The following is a 19,808-nucleotide window of genomic DNA, read 5'->3' on the forward strand; positions in this document are numbered from 1 at the left end:
CCCGGGTTCAAGCGATTCTCCTGCCTCAGCCTCCCGAGTAGCTGGGATTATAGGCACATGCCACCACGCCTGGCTAATTTTTGTATTTTTAGTAGAGACGGGGTTTCATGATGTTGGCCAGCCTGGTCTGGAACTCTGACCTCAGGTAATCCACCCGCCTAGGCCTCCCAAAGTGCTGGGATTACAGGTGTGAGCCACCACGCCCAGCCTAGAATATATTTAAACTAAGCATTGTTTAAGATAGATGGGACTTAGCCAATCCTTAATGCCAGTATATCACATCACATTCCATTCCATTAGGGGTGGATGTTTATGTAAGTTGAGGTTCTCCTATTGGTTACTGCACTCTTCTTTAGATTGTGCATACAGACCTACCCAGAGAAGCCAGTATCCATGGCTTTGGAGAGTTCAAATATTCAATTTTCCGTTCAAAAAAAGGTAAGCGAAATACTTAAGTCTCAGGCCCACTAGGACCTTACGCCTTTCGTTTTTGTAAATATTTCACTAATAAACTGTCTACACTTTCCCAGATTGGGCAGGCCTTACATTCTATACTGAGAGGCACATTATCTCACTAAGCCTCAATTTCCTCATTTGTAAAAAGGATAAGAACATCAGTCCTACCTTACTACTTTCACGGGATTGGTTAAAGTTAGCTTTTAAAGTATTTTCTCACTCTGGCTCCTTAATACCCTAACTACAGTCTGACACAAGAATGACTGCAGCAAAATGTTGGCTGTATTATAATAAAAATATTTGTGGAAAGGCTTTGTTAGCTGGAAGCCATCTCAAGTATTATTCTTTATACCCCAATCTCGATTTAGGCCTCTAGGTAACCAAATTCAAAGTAACACCTCATCATGATGGTTGCCAAGGGGTAGGTGGAGGGACTGCAGCCCCTTCCCCACAAACAATTCCAATAAAAACACTGTTGTGCAAACAGAGCTTCACGACCAGTTCCCTGGGCCAGCTGCTCACCAGATTACCACTCCCAAACTCCCTTTTCTTTGGAAATACTGCACCTGCTGTATTTGTGGGGAGCTGTATAACTTTTGAAGTATCTAAGTGATCAGCTCCTACAATGACATCCTTGAGATATGGCCACGGAACTTTCCAAAGCAGCCTTGGCCTCCATGTCCAGCAACCTGAGATAAGGCCACGCCACCGGCTAAGAGTTCCGCCAGGGGCCCAGCTCTCAGGAGGCCTCTTCGGTGCCGCCAGTCTCCCGAAGTCGTCCAAGGTAGCAGGCAAATCCGGCAGCAGCAAACTAGCTCGGATTCGGCTTCGGCTTTTCTCCTGGCCGGCGCCACAGGCCCCTCCTCCCGGGGCGGGCTCCTCGGTGCGAGGGCAGGAGGGGCGGAGCCGGTGGATGCCGCGGGCTCCTCCTCCCAAGGGCGGGCCGCGGGAGACCCGGCCGGCTTTGCCGGCGGGGACCGGGCTGGGGGCGGGGCCGGGCGCCGCGAGCCCCTCCTCTCGAGGGCCGGCCGGTTTGGCGGCGGCTGCGGAGGGTATCTGAGGCTCGGCTGCCAAGCCGAACGGGCTCTGGCTCCTCCCAGTGGCCGGCCGGGGCGGAAGCAGGAGGCGGGGGCAGCGTGCGCGCTGCTGGTCTTCTCTCCCGCGGCGCTGGGGCCCGCGCTCCGCTGCTGTTGCTCCATTCGGCGCTTTTCTGGCGGCTGGCTCCTCTCCGCTGCCGGCTGCTCCTCGACCAGGCCTCCTTCTCAACCTCGGCCCGCGGCGCCGACCCTTCCGGCACCCTCCCGCCCCGTCTCGTACTGTCGCCGTCACCGCCGCGGCCCCGGCCCTGGCCCCGATGGCTCTGTGCAACGGAGACTCCAAGGTCAGCATGGGGGTCCCTGCAGCACCGCATCCCGGCGGAGGCGAGGCTCCCGGACCGGGGAGCCACCCCGCGGGGCCCTTCCCCACCCCCTTCCCCCAGCCCGTCCGCGCAGCCCTGCGGCCCGGGCAGCCACGCGTCGTAGAGTCCCTGGTCGGGGCCTGTGGCATGTTTTATCTCGGGAGCGGCGATGCTTTGTTGATCTTGTCTGCGTGTCGAGGTCCGGGCGTCGGGGAGGGCATCAGCTCCCCGCGGCCGCGTCGCTGGCCCCCGCCTCCCCCGCGCCGCTGTGGGGCGCAGAGCCCGCGAGCGCGGCGTGAGGGTGGGGGTAGGGAGGCGAGCGGGCTTGTGTGTCTGCGTGTCGGGGTGGGGGCTTCCTCGGCTCCCACCCCGTCCCTCTGGGAGGCTGGGGGCCCGTTGTGGCGATCCCGGGGCCCGCCGAAGGCAGGGCAGGGTCGGGGCCTCCTGTGCGGCGTTGGAGCTGGGCCGGCCTCTGGTCTTCCCGCCACCCCGTTTCCCGCCTGCCCTCGGCGAGGCCCGCTCCATTCCCCCCGCCAGCCTTGGGCTCCGCGGCGGTTAGGCCGGTTCTGGACGAACCCCTCGGAGCTGCACTGTCTTCCCCCTCCCCCAACGCCCCTGCAGGCCCGCGTGAGGGCTGGTGGCCCCAGGGTCGCGCACTCCGTTCTCCCTCCCCGCTTCCTTCTCAGAGAGGAAAGGGTGTGTGTCCAGGTCCCGCCCCCGTCCAGCTTGCTCCCTGTCGAGCTTGCTGGTTTGCGGGGTAACCCGCTTCCCCGCCCTTGGGGTCCCTCCCCGGGACGCGAGCCGTGCCAGCTCGCCCGAGGCCTGGGCAGTCCGGAGTTCCGGAGTGCTGGAAAAGTTGCCGCCTTGACGTACCCGGCGGGGAGAGCACGTTTGACCGCTGCTGCTCATCTCGCCTCCAACTCACTTTTTTCTTAGACCGTTCCTCTTACTTTCGTCCCGCTTTTGAATTGGGCACCTTCGCTTTCACCTCTGTATTAAAATTTTCATTGGCCTGGAGTTCTTTCCGACCTTCACTAAGTCAGTTTTGCCAGCGGGAAACCGTGCAGTTTTGAATTGCGATTTACTTCATTAAGATACACCTCCTTCTGTACGCTGTTGAGGGCCTAGCTTTAGGAAAAAACTTAATTAAATTTCATTCGGGGGGTGGGATTGTATACTTCGAGGTGGATTTGGTGCCCTACGTCAGATAGTAGTGCCTTGTTCAGGCAGAATTTTAACATTCTTTTTAAAAGGTGCTGCTCAAGGGTCACATCTTAGGAGGTCCTCTTGAATGGTTGCTTAGCACCCGGTAATCATTCAAAAAGTATTTGTCGAACAATGAGTAAAAGATTATAAGGTAGCTGATTTTAACTCTTTTAAACCAAGGCACCAGTGGTGCTTAGGTCCAGGGAGCTGTTAAGACACACAAACCTTTAGTTTCTGACCTAAGGAGCAAATGTAAACCCCATTGTCCAGCTCTTTCCCGATTACTAGTCGACTTGCAAAGCATTTTTCTGTCTAGTTTTGAGCCTTACAACTCATTGGAAAGATTCATTTTTATGCTGATAGATGAAATAACTGGTGTTAGAAGGACTGAAATTTAATTTATGGGCTTTGAAAAATATATAGTGCATTTGAGAGGAGTATTTTCACAAAACTAAGTGACAGAAAAGTGTAAGATTTGTTTCCAGAGTATATAAGAGGATTTTTCTTTTTCCTAACTGGTATTTTTTCTTTGTTTTGCTCGAGTTGGAATGACAAAGATAATCTTATCAGTTTGCTATATTTGAGCCTAGGGTGAATTAATTTTATTTCAAGGTTCTTTATGTTTTATAGCATAATTAAACATTTTAAAAACTATGTTAACAATTAGTTGTGGACTGAATTGGAAGCATTTTCAAGAGGAACATCTGGAGAATTAATATATTTCATCAAATCTATGATTATTGTATGTATCCCTGAGGAAGAAAGTCCTGACAAACCATAACATGCCATTGATCATAAACATTTTAAGTAAAGAGATATTAAATATGGGGAAATACCTTATATCACCTACTTTATTATGCATATTTCTAAGAGGCCCACCTGGAAATAAGTAGGAGTCTTATTTTCCATAGCCTACCACTGAACCACCTTTCCCTTGGGAGGAAAGGCTTACTTTGTACATTGATTGGGCCTTGGCTGTGTGTATCTTAGTTCATAAATTAAAAGTTGGGCAAGAGCTGGTTTTGATTCCTGTTTCTGGTACATTTCAGTTATCAGGATTTTCTAAAACGGCGTTTTTGCATGATAGAAACTGGAGAGGGGCCTAAAAGCTATGAAAGCATTTGAGTTATTTTAATTATTTTTTATACACAATATTTTATTTAATTTTTAATTTATATATTTTTTTGAGACAGTATCTTGCTCTGTCACCCAAGCTGGAGTGCAGTGGTGTGATCACAGCTCACTGCTGCCTTGACTTCTTTAGCCTCCTGAGTAGCTGGAAGTACAGGCGTGGATCACCCCGCCCTGCTAATTTTTATTTTTTGTAGAGACAGTTCTCGCTGTGTTGCTCAGGCTGGTCTGGAACTCCTGGGCTCAAGCTATCCTCCCACTTTAGCGTCCCAAAGTGCTGGGATTACAGTAGTGAGCCACTGTGCCTGGCCAGCATTTTATTTATTTAAATTTTTTATTTCCGTATGTTATTGGGGAACAGGTGTCGTTAGGTTACATGAGTAAGTTCTTTTTTTTTTTTTTTTTTTTTTTTTGAGATGGAGTCTAGCTCTGTCGCCCAGGCTGGAGTGCAGTGGTGCGATCTCGGCTCACTGCAAGCTCTGCCTTCTAGGTTCACGCAGTTCTCCTGCCTCAGCCTCCCAAGTAGCTGGAACTACAGGCGCCCGCCACCATGCCCAGCTAATTTTTTTGTATTTTTAGTAGAGACAGGGTTTCACTGTGTTAGCCAGGATGGTCTTGATCTCCTGGCCTCGTGATCCACCTGCCTCAGCCTCCCAAAGTGCTGGGATTACAGGCGTGAGCCACCATGCCCAGCCATGAGCAAATTCTTTAGTGGTGATTTGTGAGATTTTGGTGCACCCATCACCCGAACGGTATACACAATACCCAGTATGTAGTCTTTTATCCCTCACCCGCTTCCCACCCTTTCCCCCTGAGTCTCCAAAGTCCATTGTGTCATTCTTATGCCTTTGCATCCTCACAGCATAGGTGATCAGCTTTTCTTTAAAAACTTTTTATTATGGCAAGGGTGTATTTGACATAGTAACTTGAGTTTTATTAAGGCAGCATTATCAGAGTAATGCTTTGGGTGACTTGTCAAGTTTACTACTCTTTTCCCCTGTCTAAGGGTGAAACTCTTGGTTGGAGTAAAGGTGGTACCTGTCCTATCATTGAGAGGTTATGACTAGGTTATATCATACTTGGATGAAAGATGTTTTATAAACTCTCCCTTAGTGATTGCATGTGATACAGAATCTTTAATGGCATTTAATAATGTTAATTTTAAGTTTGGAATTTCCAAATTTAAGATTTTGAATGGAATGGGAATATAACTTGGGATTTTTATCTGGGATGTACTGAGAATTAAACAACTATATCACCTTTTGTCACAACTTAGTAAATTTTTTTCTTAGATAAAAGTTAGATTTTTCAGATTTTATTCCGTTAGGATATTCATTTAGAGTGGAAGAACTGCTGCAGACAAAAGGAATGGTTTTTAGTGTAGTGTGTTCTTAGACCTGAAAGGTTTTGAAATTCCTCCAGGAATCTCGAATGACATTGCCTTTAGCGTGGGCCAACTTGTCACTTAAGGAAAATAATTCAGTCTTTTAAGAATTTTTACAAAAAGTATAGACTTGTCTTATACTTGTACAAATGTATTTGATACTTTTTTAAGGTTAATGAATTACATTCCAAAGGATGTTGTTTGAAGTAATGAATAATTATTTGCTACCCAGAATAATCAAATTTTGCTGTTGTGGTACATTCTTAAACTTTGTTTTCTTTCTTTTTTTTTTTTTTTTGAGACAGAGTCTGGCTCTGTTGCCCAGGCTGGAGTACAGTGGCATGATCTCGGCTCACTGCAATGTCCGCCTCCCTGGTTCAAGTGATCCTTGTGTGATCCTTGTACCTCAGCCACCCGAGTAGCTGGGATTACAGGCGTGTGCCACCACATCCGGCTAATTTTATATTTTTAGTAGAGACAGGGTTTCACCATGTTGGCCAGGCTGGTCTCTAACCCTTGACCTCAAGTGAGTCGCTCACCTTGGCCTCCCAAAGTCGTGGGATTACAAGTGTGAACCACTGTGCCTGGCCTTAAACCCTGTGTTTTGTTTTGTTTTGTTTGTTTTTGAGACAAAGTCTTGCTCTGTCACCCAGGCTGGAGTGCAGTGGCATGATCTCCCCTCATTGCAACCTCCGCCTCCCAGGCTCAAGGAATTCTCCTGACTCAGCCTCCTGAGTAGCTGGGACTAAATGCGCATGCCGCCGTGCCTGGCTAACTTTTGTATTTTTAGTAGAGATGGGGTTTCACCATGTTGCCCAGGCTGGTCTCGAACTCCTGGGCTCAGGTGATCCACCGGCCTCACCTCCCAAAGTGCTAAGATTATAGGCGTGAGCCATTGTGTCCGGCCCTGGCCTTAAACTTTGTTTTTATGCCTCTTTCTAACCTAAACCATATTTAGATGCTGAAAATGAATGAAAGTGTCAGGGTTAATGCATAATTCTGAAGCACTTTGTGAATCAACAGAAAAATAATTGTTTCATAGAATTTTAAATCTTTGTGTGGCATATACAATTCTGGGTTGCGTAGAATATTATTTTTTTCATGCTTATTGTGGAATAGAGATGCTTCTGTATTTGCTCAAGAAGGATGGTGGTTAAAAAAATTGCTTTATTATAGTAAAAACATAACAGTCAATTGGTTTTCTTGTTGGTGGACCCTTGCTATGGCTTCAGGTTCATGGTTTTGAGGACCTAGGAGATTATATAGTTAAGTCTATACACTCATTAAGATTGTTATAATGTGAAAGGGAATAAGATCTCTAAACTGGGGCACATGAGCATAAAAAAAGAAGGTGTGGAAAATTTAAATTTATAATAATTGCTGCAAAATAAAATATTACATACAAAAAAATTGTAGATTTACACAATACAATTAGTAAGTAAATGGCAAAACTCCTGTAGCAAGAGTGTTCAGATTACTGTCTTCTGTACATTATACACAGGGACATATAACGTCTCTTTCCTGCATGTGTTACACAAATACCCCATATTTCCCAGTGACCCAGCTTATAATGGCCTCGAGGCTCCTGTGCATCTTGCAAGGTGAGGAGTGGCTGTAACACAACTGGGAGGTACACTGAGTAGCCGGCAGGAATAGCAACTTCAGATATTTCTCCTGTCATCACCCAAGACTAGATAGAGTTAGCTATCCTTAATTGCCTGTGTCCAAGAGTACTTGATTTTATTAGAAAAGAGTAAGGAAGGATGTGTTACCAGTATTTGGCATTCAGACTGAACGAGAAGTTAAAAATGAGAACTCTGTTTACTATGCTTGCAACCCACACAACACTAGACAAAGCCATAGCCAAAGGTGGTATTAGATATAAGGTGAAAGTTTAACAGACCCGTCCTATTTTACTTTAAGGCAGTTATTCATAGTATGTTGTTAAAAAGAAAAATCTGAGACAAATGTTAAGCTGGGTGGGATATCGGAATAACAGATGTACATCAGGAGAGTCCTGGGCAGACTGGACCATATGGTCACTCCATTTATAGAGCACATATTGTTCTGAGTTTGGCTCTGATTTCTCCCCAGTGATGTGTATTTAAAATTTGGCTAAAATTTAAGTCTAGTGTGTATACATTAGCATTATTTTTCTGAGTTAATTATATAATAAGAGTATTATTCTAAAATTCTTGAAAACTGAGTGTCATTAATTACCTGTGTTTTAAAAGTGGTGTGAGCCAGCAGTACTGAACCTGACCCTAAGGTAAAATAATCTTCTCTAGTCTGCCATAACACTTGCAAGGGATGTTTCCCAAACCTTTTAAGCTGCCTGGACATGTGAAGTTTTCTGTTTAGTTACTCCCGTTTGTCACTGGAAAAACAGTAACCTTTTAATCTCAAAACTCACAGCGGTCCATGTAAATTTAATTTCTATCTCATTTGCAATTTGGAGAACGAGTCTCAGTAATTCTTCTGAATCCTATTATGAATGTAAATTTAGGACTCCAGATTTCTAAAATTCTGCTTTGGACAAATTTTGGATCAACGATCTCTGATTAATTTTGGAAATTTTAGATGAACAAAAGTACCTGTAGATATATCATTATTTTGATGTTATTGGTAGCAGTAGAACTTTATTATACTTATTATTTGGCAAGCAAATTAAAAGAAATTTTAGTCAACATCCATGTCCTCAATCTGGATTCTACCATTTACTTTTCCTAAAAAAATTTTTATAACAGCTTTATTGAGATATAATTGACATACCATGTACTCTGCTTATTTAAAGTATCCAACCCCATAGTTCTTAGTGTATTCACAGATTTGTACAACCATCACCCCCCATTTGTACAGTCAAAAAAACATTCTCATCCCTCCTCCCAAAAAAAAACCCTCTACCCTTCAGCAAGGGTCCCCATTTTCCTGCAACCACCGCTCCCTCCCAATCCTAGTCAACCACAAATTCATTTTCTGTCTGTAGATTTGCCAATTGTCTTAGTCTGTTGGGGCCGCTAAAACAAAATACCAGAAACTGAGTGGCTTATGAACAACAAAAATTTCTCACAATTCTGAACGCTGAGAAGTTCAAAATCAAGGGACCTGCAGGTTCAGTGCCTGGTGAGGGCCCACTTCCTGGGTCATAGAAGTGCTTGATGCTGTGTCCTCACCTTGGGGCCTTTTTTTTTTTTTTTTGAGACAGAGTCTCGCTACTACAGTGGCGCGATCTCAGCTCACTGCAACCTCCACCTCCTGGATTCAAGCCATTCTTCTTCTTCAGCCTCCCGAGTAGCTGGGCATGCGCCACCATGCCCAGCTAATGTTTGTATTTTTAGTAGCAACGGGGTTTTGCTATGTTGACCAGGCTGGTCACGAGCTCCTGACCTCAGGTGATCCACCTGCCTTGGCCTCCCAAAGTGTTAGAATTACAGGCATGAGCCACTGTGCCCAGCCCCTAGGGCCTCTTTTATAAGGGTACTAATCCTATCCGTGTGGGCTCTGCCCTCATGCTCTAACCACCTCCCAAAGACCTCACCTCTTAATATTATCACATTGGTGATTAGGTTTCAACATATGCATTTTAGGGGGACACAAACATTCAGACCGTAGCACCTATTTTGGACATTTTGTGACTAGACTCTTAAAATATATGGTGTTTTGTGGCTTTCACTTAGCATAATGCTTTCAAGGTTCATCTTGTAGCGTGAATAAGTACTTTATTCCTTTTTATTACCTGCTAATATTCCATTGTATGTATACCACCTTATATTTATCCACTCATCAGTTGATGAACATTGGGTTGTTTTCACTCTGAATATTATGAATAATGCTGCCATGGACATTTCTGTATAAGTTTTTATCTAGACAAAAGTTTTCATGCTCTTGAGTATAAACCTAGGAGTGGAATTTCTGGGTCATATAGTGACTCCGTTTAACCTTTTAGTGAACTGTCAGACTGTTTTCCAAAGCAGCTGCAACATTTTATATTTTTGTCTGCTGTGTAGCAGTTTATGTCAGGATTCTCCAGAAAAACAGTAGGCTATAGATAGAGAAATAGATAATAGATATATATAGAGAGAGATATATGAGAGGAAATTTGTTAGGGGAATTGGCTGACGCCATTATGGAGGCTGAGAAGTCCCACAATAGACTGTCTGCAGGCTGGAGAACCTACCAAGCTGGTAGCATTACTTAGTGTAAGTCCAAAGACCTGAGAATCGGGAGTCCATGGTGTAATTCTCAGTGTGAGTCTGAAGGCCTGAGAACCTTGGTGGGAGAGGGATGAGGGGAGGGTGATGGGAGAGTGGCTGCTGGTGCAAGTCCTGGAATCCGAAGGCCATATCCTGAAATTCTTATATACAAGGGCAGAAGGTGTCCTAGCTCCAGAAGGGAGATAATTTGACTTTCCCCTGCCTTGACTTTGTTCTGCCCTAGCCTCAGCTATTGGATAATGCCTGCTCACATTGGATGAGGGTGGATCTTCCTTTCTGTGTCTACTGATTCAAATGCCAGTCTCTCTTGGAAACACCCTCAGAGACATACCCAGAAATAATCCTTTACTAGCTATCTGGGTATTATTAGTCTGGTCAAGTTCGTACCTGAAATTAGCCATCACAATTTCTCCACATCCTTTTCTGCACTTGTCTTTTTTTTTTTTTTTTCCTGAGACAGAGTCTCTGTCGCCCAGGCTGGACTGCAGTGGTGCTATCTCAGCTCACTGCAACCTCCACCTCCCCAGTTCAAACGATTCTCCCACCTCAGCCTCCCAAGTAGCTGGGATTACAGGCATGCGCCACCACACTGGCTAATTTTTGTACTTTTAGTAGAGTTGAAGTTTTCCCACGTTGGTCAGGCTGGCCTTGAACTCCTGATCTCAGGTGATCCGCCTGCCTTGGCCTCTCAAAGTGCTGGGATTACAGGCATGAGCTACCACGCCTGACCCACTTGTCTTTTTGATTATAGCCATCAGAGTAGCTGTGAAGTGGGATCTCATTTTGGCTATGATTTGCATTTCCCTAATGACTGGTTATGTGCATTTTTTCATGTGCTTATTGGCCATTTCTGTATTTTCTTTGGAGAAATGTCTGTTCAGGTGTTTTTTGCCCTTTTTTTTTTTTTTTTTTTGAGGCGGAGTCTCGCACTGTTCCCCGGGCTGGAGTGCAGTGGTGTGATCTCAGCTCACTGCAACCTCCACCTCCTGGGTTCAAGCAATTCTCCTGCCTCAGCCTCCCGAGTAGCTGGGATTTCAGGCGCCTGCCACCACGCCCAGCTAATTCTTTTGCCCGTTTTAAAATTGGATTATTTTTCTTTTTTATTGAGTTTTAAGAGTTTTTTTAAGTCTAGAGATGTTTCTTATCAATATGATTTGTGATTATTTTCTGCCATTCTGTAGGTTATCTTTTTACACTTTCTTAATGGTGTTCTTTGAAGCACCAAAACCTTTAATTTTGAGGCTTAATTTATTTCTTCTTTTGTCACTTTTGTTTTTGGTGTCATCTAAAAAACTGTTGGCCTCATTCAATACATATCACAAAGATTTGTGTAATTACCTATGTTTTCTTATAAAAGTTTTATAGTTTTTGCTCTTATTTATGTCTTTGTTTCATTTTGAGATAATTTTTGTATCTTTTCTAAGGTGGGTTTAATCTGACTTAGGGTTTTTTAACAGACTGGCTCTTAGATTTGGATGATTGTTGGCCTTGTTATTGACCATGGCAGAGCTTTACCATGAGTGCCCCTGAAGGCTGAGGGTAACAGTTGCTCATTGTGGTAGTATCTTTTTGTATCAGTTTTGTATCTTTAGTGTCAGTTTGTGGAGAGAGGTGGTAGTTTAAAAAACTCACTAATAGGTGTTTTGTTTTGCTTGTTTTTATTGTGGTAAAATGTACATGCAGTGAAGTGCATAGATCTTTAAGTATGTAGTTGAGTTTTGACATATATATGTAGTCATGTAACCATCACCCCAATCAAGATATAGAACATTTCTGTCACTCACAACATTCCCTTGAACAATAAATAGAATCAGAAGCACTCTGGATTTAACAAAGTTGTTTTTAAAAAATGCAAACTTGGTATTGGTGCAGTATTTTTAAGTTAAAACTTTTTTCAGTTATTAAGAAAATCTCTATCGGTTTGTCTGTTAGGCATATTATCTTGCCTAAGGTGGTACATCTTGGGTTAACCACGTCTGGCTCTCTAGAGGTTAATAGTGCTTCTCAGTGGTTTCTTTTCTCTGATGTCTTTCCTTCATTAGTTACCCTCTTATTAAAAAGAAAAAAATAAGTGTGCGTTTGTATTTTAATGTCTAAAGCCAAAGAATCAGTGTAATGTTTATCATAAAGACAAAGTCACCGAGAGATGACCATAATTATAGACATTTGGTACAGTTTTACTTACATTCTTATGTATTTCTGTTAGCAAAGGCAGAATCAAAATATGTTATTAATATTTATTGTATATATTTATGGGGTACAATGTGATGTTTTGACAAAGTATGTTAATAATTAAGAGCCTGCTATGGATGCTTTGATATTAGTTATTTTTTTTTTTTTTTTTTTTTTTTTTGAGACGGAGTTTTGCTGTTGTTGCCCAGGGCGGAATGCAATGGCATAATCTCGGCTCACCACAACCTCTGCATCCCGGGTTCAAGCGATTCTCCTGCTTCAGCCTCCCAAGTAGCTGGGATTACAGGCATGTGCCACCATGCCCAGCTAATTTTGTATTTTTAGTAGAGACAGGGTTTCTCCATGTTGGTCAGGCTGGTCTCAAACTCCCAACCTTAGGTGATCTGCCCTCCTTGGCTTCCCAAAGTGCTGGGGTTACAGGCGTGAGCCACTGCTCCTGGCTTGATATTAGTTTTTTAAATGTTACTTAAGCTGGTGGTAGAAACATCTTCACGAAGGCATATGATGATACTAATTTTTAAAATTGTACTGTGGCATTTCAGTTAGCTATTGCCACGGTAATGGTAATTAACAATCACAAAATGTAAGTGGCATACAAACATAAGCACTTATTTTTTGCTCGTGAGTTTGTGGGTCAGCTGACATTGCTCAGCTCCACTTGATCTTGTCCTTTTCCTGAGACTAGTATACTCATGATGTTCTCATGGTGGCAGAAGTCTAAGAGGCAAGTAGAAACATTAAGACTGCTTAAAGCAGCAGGGCCTGGTGGCTCACACCTGCAATCCCAGCACTTTGGGAGGCTGAGGTGGGTGTATCACTTGAGCTCAGGAGTTTAGAACAGCCTGGGCAACATGAGGAAATCCTGTCTCTACTAAAAATACAGAACATTAGCCAGGCATGGTGGTGCATGCATGGGTGGTCCCAGCCACCTGGGAGACGGAGCTGGGAGGATTGCTTGAGCCTGGGAAGCAGAGGTTGCAGTGAGCTGAGGTCGCACCGCTGCACTCCAACCTGGGTGACAGAGTGAGACCCTGTCTCAAAAAAAATAAAAATAAATGAAGACTGATTAAGACTTGGTGTACTATGACTTCTGCCCTCATTATATTGGCCAAAGCAAGTCTTGTGCTTGAGCCCAGTGACAAAGGTGAGGAAGTATGTTCTATCTATAATAGGACAAGCTGCAGACTTAAGTGATAAAATCATGGATACAGGGAATGATGAAGAATTAGGGCCAACGATGTTATATATGGAAAATTGAAAACATTTGCATAAGTACAGTGAAGAGTATAATGATCCCTCAGGTCCCTATCCAGTTCAGCAGTTATCAACATGTGACCAGTCTTTCATTCATGTTTATGTAGTGCATCACGGTAAGAGAGTTACATATGTCTGGTTGTCTGTTTTTGTATGTTAAGCTGCATTAGTTGATTCAGATGTTACCAGCTTATCCGTCATTATCAGGTTTCTCATTAACCTTTTACTTAATGGTTTTAATAGCCACCGTTCAGTGCTTCTCAAACATCTGCAATGAAGACCATTTAAAAAACATTTCCAGTACTGAGGACTGCTACTTTTGTAAAATACAATAAATTTCTAGACAAATGAAAATTTAAAATCCGATATATTTTAAAAGCCCCCAATTTTTATTATAGATGCAACAGAAATAAATTTACTTTGTCAACTTGTTATGCAAATTTATGGATGCTTATATAAAACTTATGGATTCTTTTTTTGTCATGAACTGGTAACAGTTTGCTTAAAAGCGTTCCTTCACTATCTATGTGGTTACCCTGGTAAAGTCAGAATACATGCTTGATTCATTCTCATTATTAATACTATTTTACCAATTTTGTAAATAGTTTTTTCAGATTTTATTCATTATTTCCAGTGGTGCAATTAATGTATGCTGTATAATAGAAAGGGTTGTATGTAGAAAAGAGACTGGGTTTATGAAGTACAGAAACATCTTGAAAAATAGACCACATACTACCACATACTAAATACTTGTGAAATTGTGACACTCTATTACTTGAAGTTTAATTTTTTTTCTTTTTCTGTTTGAGACAGAGTCTCACTCTGTCGCCCAGGCTGGAGTGCAGTGGCACTATCTCAGCTCACTGCAGCTTCTGCCTCCTGGGTTCAAGCCATTCTCATGCCTCAGGCTCCCGAGTAACTAAAACTGTAGGTGTGCGCCACCACGCCTAGCTAATTTTTTTTGTATTTTTAGTAGAGATGGGGTTTCACCATGTTGCCCAGGCTTGTCTCAAACTCCTGAGCTCAAGTGATCCACTCGCCTCAGTCTTCCAAAGTGCTAGGATTACAGGCATGAGCCACTGTGCCTAGCCTAATTTATTTCTTAAGGAAAAAAAAATGTATAAATGTGTTAATATTTTAGGAATAGTGATCACATGATAATCAAAATTGAGAGTGTTCACAAATTCAGTATATTTAGAAAAATACAGCCCTTTGATTATCTTTCATCTCTTCATAAAAACTGTCTTGTATTTTAAGGTCATCTTTATTAGTACATTGATAGTATGGGGAGACAAACTGAAGAGAACGAGTCAGAGTTTGGGTATCCATCTGTATTGTTTTCATTTGTTCGCTTCTTTGCAAGATGCCTTTGGTTCTTCATGCAAACAGGCTACACATGTGCACATACTTGAAATCACCTTCAAAAGTAATTTTTGTTAAAATACTAGATCTCAGTCTCCTCAGGAATGCAGAGTGAGTCAAGACAACTAAAGGTGAATGTAAGAAAAAACCCAAGGAGTTTAACAGAACAACTAATCAGACTGAACATAGTTCAGAACTTTTCCTTCTAATATTTTGATAGTTTGACAACAGTTTTTACTGAATGTTTACCCTTTTCAAAATTGTGTATGTTGCCAGCTTTAGGAAACAAGCAGGTTGATTTGGGCTGATTGATACTGGTTTAAACCTATGCAAAGATAACCTTGTTCCTCAGTTGGCTAATGCTTGTTATTGAATAGAAAAACTAGCTATAATAAAGATTTTAATCTTTATTATATTAATAATATATTAATATTAAAAGGATTTAAATATCATGAGGCAGGCTGGGCATGGTGGTTAACACCTGTAATCCCAGCACTTTGGGAGGCTGAGGTGGGTGGATCACATGAGGTCAGGAGTTCAAGACCAACCTGGCCAACATGGTGAAACCCCGTCTCTACTAAAAATACAAAAATTAGCTGGGTATGGTGGTGCACTCCTGTAATCCCAGCTACTTGGGAAGTTGAGGCAGGAGAATCACTTGAACCTGGGAGGCGGAGGTTGCAGTGAGCCAAGATCGCACCACTGCACTCCAGCCTGGGCAACAGAGCGAGACTCTGCCTCCACAAAAAAAAAAAAAAAGAAAAAAAAATCACGAGGTAAAAAACAGTATACTTTCATTTTAGTCAACAGTGCCAACTTTTCGTAGTTATTTGAGAACTGGTCACATATGTATATTGTGTCAACAAAATAGTATTGCCTTAACTTTCTGGAAAGACAAGTCTTAGGATAATTGAAACTCGAGGGGAAAATAGGCGTTGATTTCAAAGATTAAAAAATCAGATTAGAAATTGTGGCCCTGGACCAACTTTAAATTTCCCCTCAAATTAGAAGAAAAAGATAATAGAGAATTGTTCTATTTTCTTACCCCTAGTGTTCATAATGTGCAGATTACATACAGTAGAACTGTATTCAATTTACCTGAGAAGATAGAATTCATCAACCCAATTCCATGATTAGGGTATGTGTATGGGGTTCTGGCTGTCTTTAGGTGGGTGCTAGAACTGGTAACTAAGTTGAAGCTAAATTGCTTTTTAGTTCATTGATTTAGATAGTACATTCAGCTGTTCATTATATTCTGGGAAGGTGCCCACATGAACTTGAAAGGAGCTATTGGCCCCTTGTAGATAGGGTAGAAGAGAGTCTGGACTACTTTGAAAAACTAAGAGATGTATTTGGTTAGCAAAAGAAGATGAAGCTGCAGTCAGAGGTACAAACTGGTTCAGTTAAGGAGGAAAAATAATTGAATTTGAAGCAATATACGTAACACGTAGAAACTAAATAGTCTTTAATGAATACCTACTAGCTTGAAATCTCATTAGGGAAAAGAGTTTTCTCAATGTATGAAGTTATTAACCAAGAGCAGTGAAAAGCTGACATAACATATGTCAGTAGAGACTTGTATTTCCCAAATCTGTCGAACACTGAAAACTTAAACATAGTAATTTATTGAAGGCATTCCCATAGAATCCTATCTGTTGTGTACTCAGATTAAAGGAGGTAGTGAAAATGAACTCAGATGAATTAAGTGATTGAATTTTTTGTTTATATTTAATATCTACACATTTGTTAATATAAGACTAATGGAACAAAAGTTAGTGATCATAATTTAGGCAACATGAAACAGTTGGTAATTGGTAAGCATTGTTTATATGACCAAATGTAGATCTAATATTGTACATTATTGCATCAGGGTATGTCTTGTGACTTCCAGATTTTTCTCAGGTATAAACACAGTTTTCTAAAGGCATTTTATACATTTGTTACCTAAAATGAACAACTGTGTAACTGTCAGCTATACCTAGAATTTTTTATCAGAAGTATTTTAGATTTTGGATTTTGGAGTATTTGTATTATACTTACTGTTTGAGTGCCACTAATCCAAAAATCCAAAATGTTTCAGATTTTTGGATTAAGGATGTTTAACCTGTATATAGAAAGAGACTTATTTAGACAAACTTGAAAGACTCATGTACTACTTACACATAGGGTTTTGTTTTGTTTTGTTCTATGTTTTGGGAGAATCTCGCTCTGTCACAGCCCAGGCTGGAGTGCAGTGGCATGATCTTGGCTCACTGCAGCTTCCGCCTCATGGGTTCAAGTGATTCTAGTGCCTCAGCCTCCGGTGTAGCTGGGATTACAGACATGTGCTACCATGCCTGGCTAATTTTTCTATTTTTAGTAGAGATGAGGTTTTGCCATGTTGCCCAGGCTGGTCTCAAACTCCTGGCCTCAAGTGATCCTCCCATCTCAGCCTCCCAAAGTGCTGGGATTACAGGTGTGAGCTATGGTGCTCAGCCTTCAGTTGGTTTTTAAATGTTTTGCTGACTAAAATATTAAGGGATTGCACTTGTTCATTCATAATTGTAGGAATAATAAGTTGCTACACTTTTCTAGGGATCTTACTCAACTGTTCACAGAATACATAGAGAAATGGCAAACTTGGTGAGTTATATAAAAATCTAGCATGTCTGGCTGAGTGCGGTTGCTCACGCCTGTAATCCCAGCACTTTGGGAGGCCGAGGCGGGTGGATTACGAGGTCAGGTGTTTGAGACCAGCCCAGCCAACATAGTGAAACCCCATCTCTACTAAAAATATGAAAAATTAGCCGGGCGTGGTGGCAGGTGCCTGTAATCCCAGCTCATCGGAAGGCTGAGGCAAAAGAATTGCTTGAACCTGGAAGGTGGAGGTTGCAGTGAGCTGAGATCGCGCCACTGCACTCTAGCCCGGGCTACAGTACAAGAGTCCATCTCAAAAAAAAAGAAAAAAGAAAAAAGAAAAAAATCTAGCATGTCTATTCCTGATGACTTTTTTTTTTTTTTTTTTGACACAGAGTCTTGCTCTGTCACCCAGGCTGGAGTGCAGTGATGTGATCTCCGCTCACTGGGTTTTATCATGTTAGCCAGGTTGGTCTCGATCTCCTGACCTTGTGATCCGCCCGCCTCAGCCTCCCAAAGTGCTGGGATTACAGGCGTGAGCCACCGTGCCCGGCCTTCTGATGACTTAGCTGGGCTCACCTCTGTTTCTTCCCTTGAAGCCTTGGGATGTCTTCCTGTTCTATGAGAAATTCCTTGAGACACACTGGGAATCCCTTTCCCTTAAGGAAAAGCTTTTCTGCAACTTTATGTGACTCAATATGAGTTAACATAATATTAACAATGGCAATGATAGTTGTGTCATTGGACTAGTGGAATTTTAAGATATTAATATTTAAGATATATTGTAATTTCAGAGATGCGTGGCTTCTTTCACTTGGCAAGTTTGAAATGATTCATTTATGTTTTGGGGATTTTTCAGCCAGAAAGGACAGCATACCACTCTGGAGCAATAGACAATTTTAAAAGAGCAGTTTGGCTAAAGAGTAGGCCAGGTTCTTATAGGTCTTGGGAAATATTTTGAGCTTTATTGAACAGTCTAAGGGGAAGTCACTGTAAGGTTTTGAGCAAAGGAAGATTTGAATCTGATTTTTTTTTCTTTCTTTTAAGCACACTGGCATGTTATCCAAACTCAGTATCACCAGTAATGGAACAAAATGACATTGTGTCTTTGCCATTGTATCATATCAAGAGGAGGCATGATAACATTACCAATGTAAATTTCTTGTCAAATGTTTATCTAGAATCTGATCATGATACAACAAAGAGATCCAGTGTGGGACATTCTACAAAAAGCTGGTCTGATCTTTAAAAAAGGTCAATGCCATAAAAGACTATAAAAAGGTGAGGAGGTGAATAGTTGAAGGAGACAATGTATGACAATGTGTGTACTGTGTGTGTGGTCCTTGATAGATTATGGAATTTTTAAAAAACCATAAACACCTTGTTTTTGACAATTGGGGAAACTTATATGTAGATAATTATCAATGTTAACTTTCTTGGATGTGATAATGATATTGTAGTTACATAGGAGATTGTCCCTGTTTGTAGGAGATGCATGCTGAAAAGGTTTTGGGGGAGTGAAAGGTATACAGTTTAAGTCATTCAGGTGGAAAAAAAGTATATGTAGATGGAAATAAAGCAAATACAGCAAAATGTTACTGATCATTGATATAGATGAAGAGTGGTGTTTATTGTACCAAACTTTCAAGTTTTCTTTAGGTTAAAAAATTTAAAAATAAAAAGGGATAGGGTAGAACAACAGAACTACAGAGTCTTACTTTTTGATTTAACACTTTAGTTTAGGTTCCAACTTCATTCAGTGTTATGTGAGATGATGGCCTCTTATGAAAAACCTCAGTAAAATTGACCAAAATTCCTTTATTTTAATTATTAAAAAATTTTTTTAAGAGATAGGGTCTTGCTGCATTGCCCAGACTAGTCTCCAATTCCTGGGCTCAAGTAATCCCCCCTCCTTAGCCTAAAAAATTATGTGTGCTTTTAATCTAAAATACCCAAAGCCTTTTTTTTTAAATTTAAATCCAGTAATTTTGTTGGAGTATGTTTTAGGGTTGGTCGTTCTGAGTTCATAGACTAATTTTGATTCATGTTCTCTCTTGCCTTGTGTAATTTTAAAAGTATCTTTTAGCTACTATAGAAATAGTACATTCTAGTTTTGAGCTGAGGATGTCTTTCTTGCTTATTCTCATAGAGACATCATTCTGTTCTTTATTCCCTCTATTTTTTATTTTTATTTTTTTGAGACAGGATCTCGCTCTGTCACCCAGGCTGGAGTGCAGTGGCATGATTATGACTCACTGTGGCCTCAACCTCCTGGGCTCCTCTCACCTCTGCCTCCCGAGTAGCTAGGACCACAGGCACGTGCACCCACTCCCAGCTAATTTTTTTTTTTTTTTTTGAGATGGAGTTTCACTCTTATTCAGGCTGGGGTGCAATGGTGTGATCTCAGCTCGCTGCAACCTTCACCTCCAAGGTTTGAGCAATTCTCCTGCCTCAGCCTCCCAAGTAGCTGGGATCACAGGCATGCACCACCACACCCAGATAATTTTGTATTTTTAGTAGAAATGGGGTTTTACCATGTTGGCCAGGCTGGTCTCGAACTCCTGACCTCAGATGCTTCACCCTCTTTGGCCTC

General features: G+C 41.9%; 1 protein-coding gene across 2 annotated transcripts in view; it reads left to right on the forward strand.

Annotated features, from left to right (window-relative positions):
* The first annotated feature begins 294 nt into the window (after positions 1-294).
* The window catches only part of GMPS (guanine monophosphate synthase), a 68,493-nt gene continuing 48,979 nt past the window's right edge, over positions 295-19,808 (forward strand). Inside the window, exon 1 of one of the 2 annotated variants that reach the window (XM_055110612.2) lies at positions 295-438. In XM_055110612.2, the coding sequence (XP_054966587.1) occupies positions 394-438 (45 nt within the window). In that variant the 5' untranslated portion in view covers positions 295-393. Of the gene's footprint in view, positions 439-1,401; positions 1,838-19,808 lie in introns of those variants that run through there. The other variant, XM_003806090.5, reaches the window with a different exon arrangement.

Source organism: Pan paniscus, chromosome 2, assembly GCF_029289425.2.
Source record: "Pan paniscus chromosome 2, NHGRI_mPanPan1-v2.0_pri, whole genome shotgun sequence".
Lineage (NCBI taxonomy): Eukaryota > Metazoa > Chordata > Mammalia > Primates > Hominidae > Pan > Pan paniscus.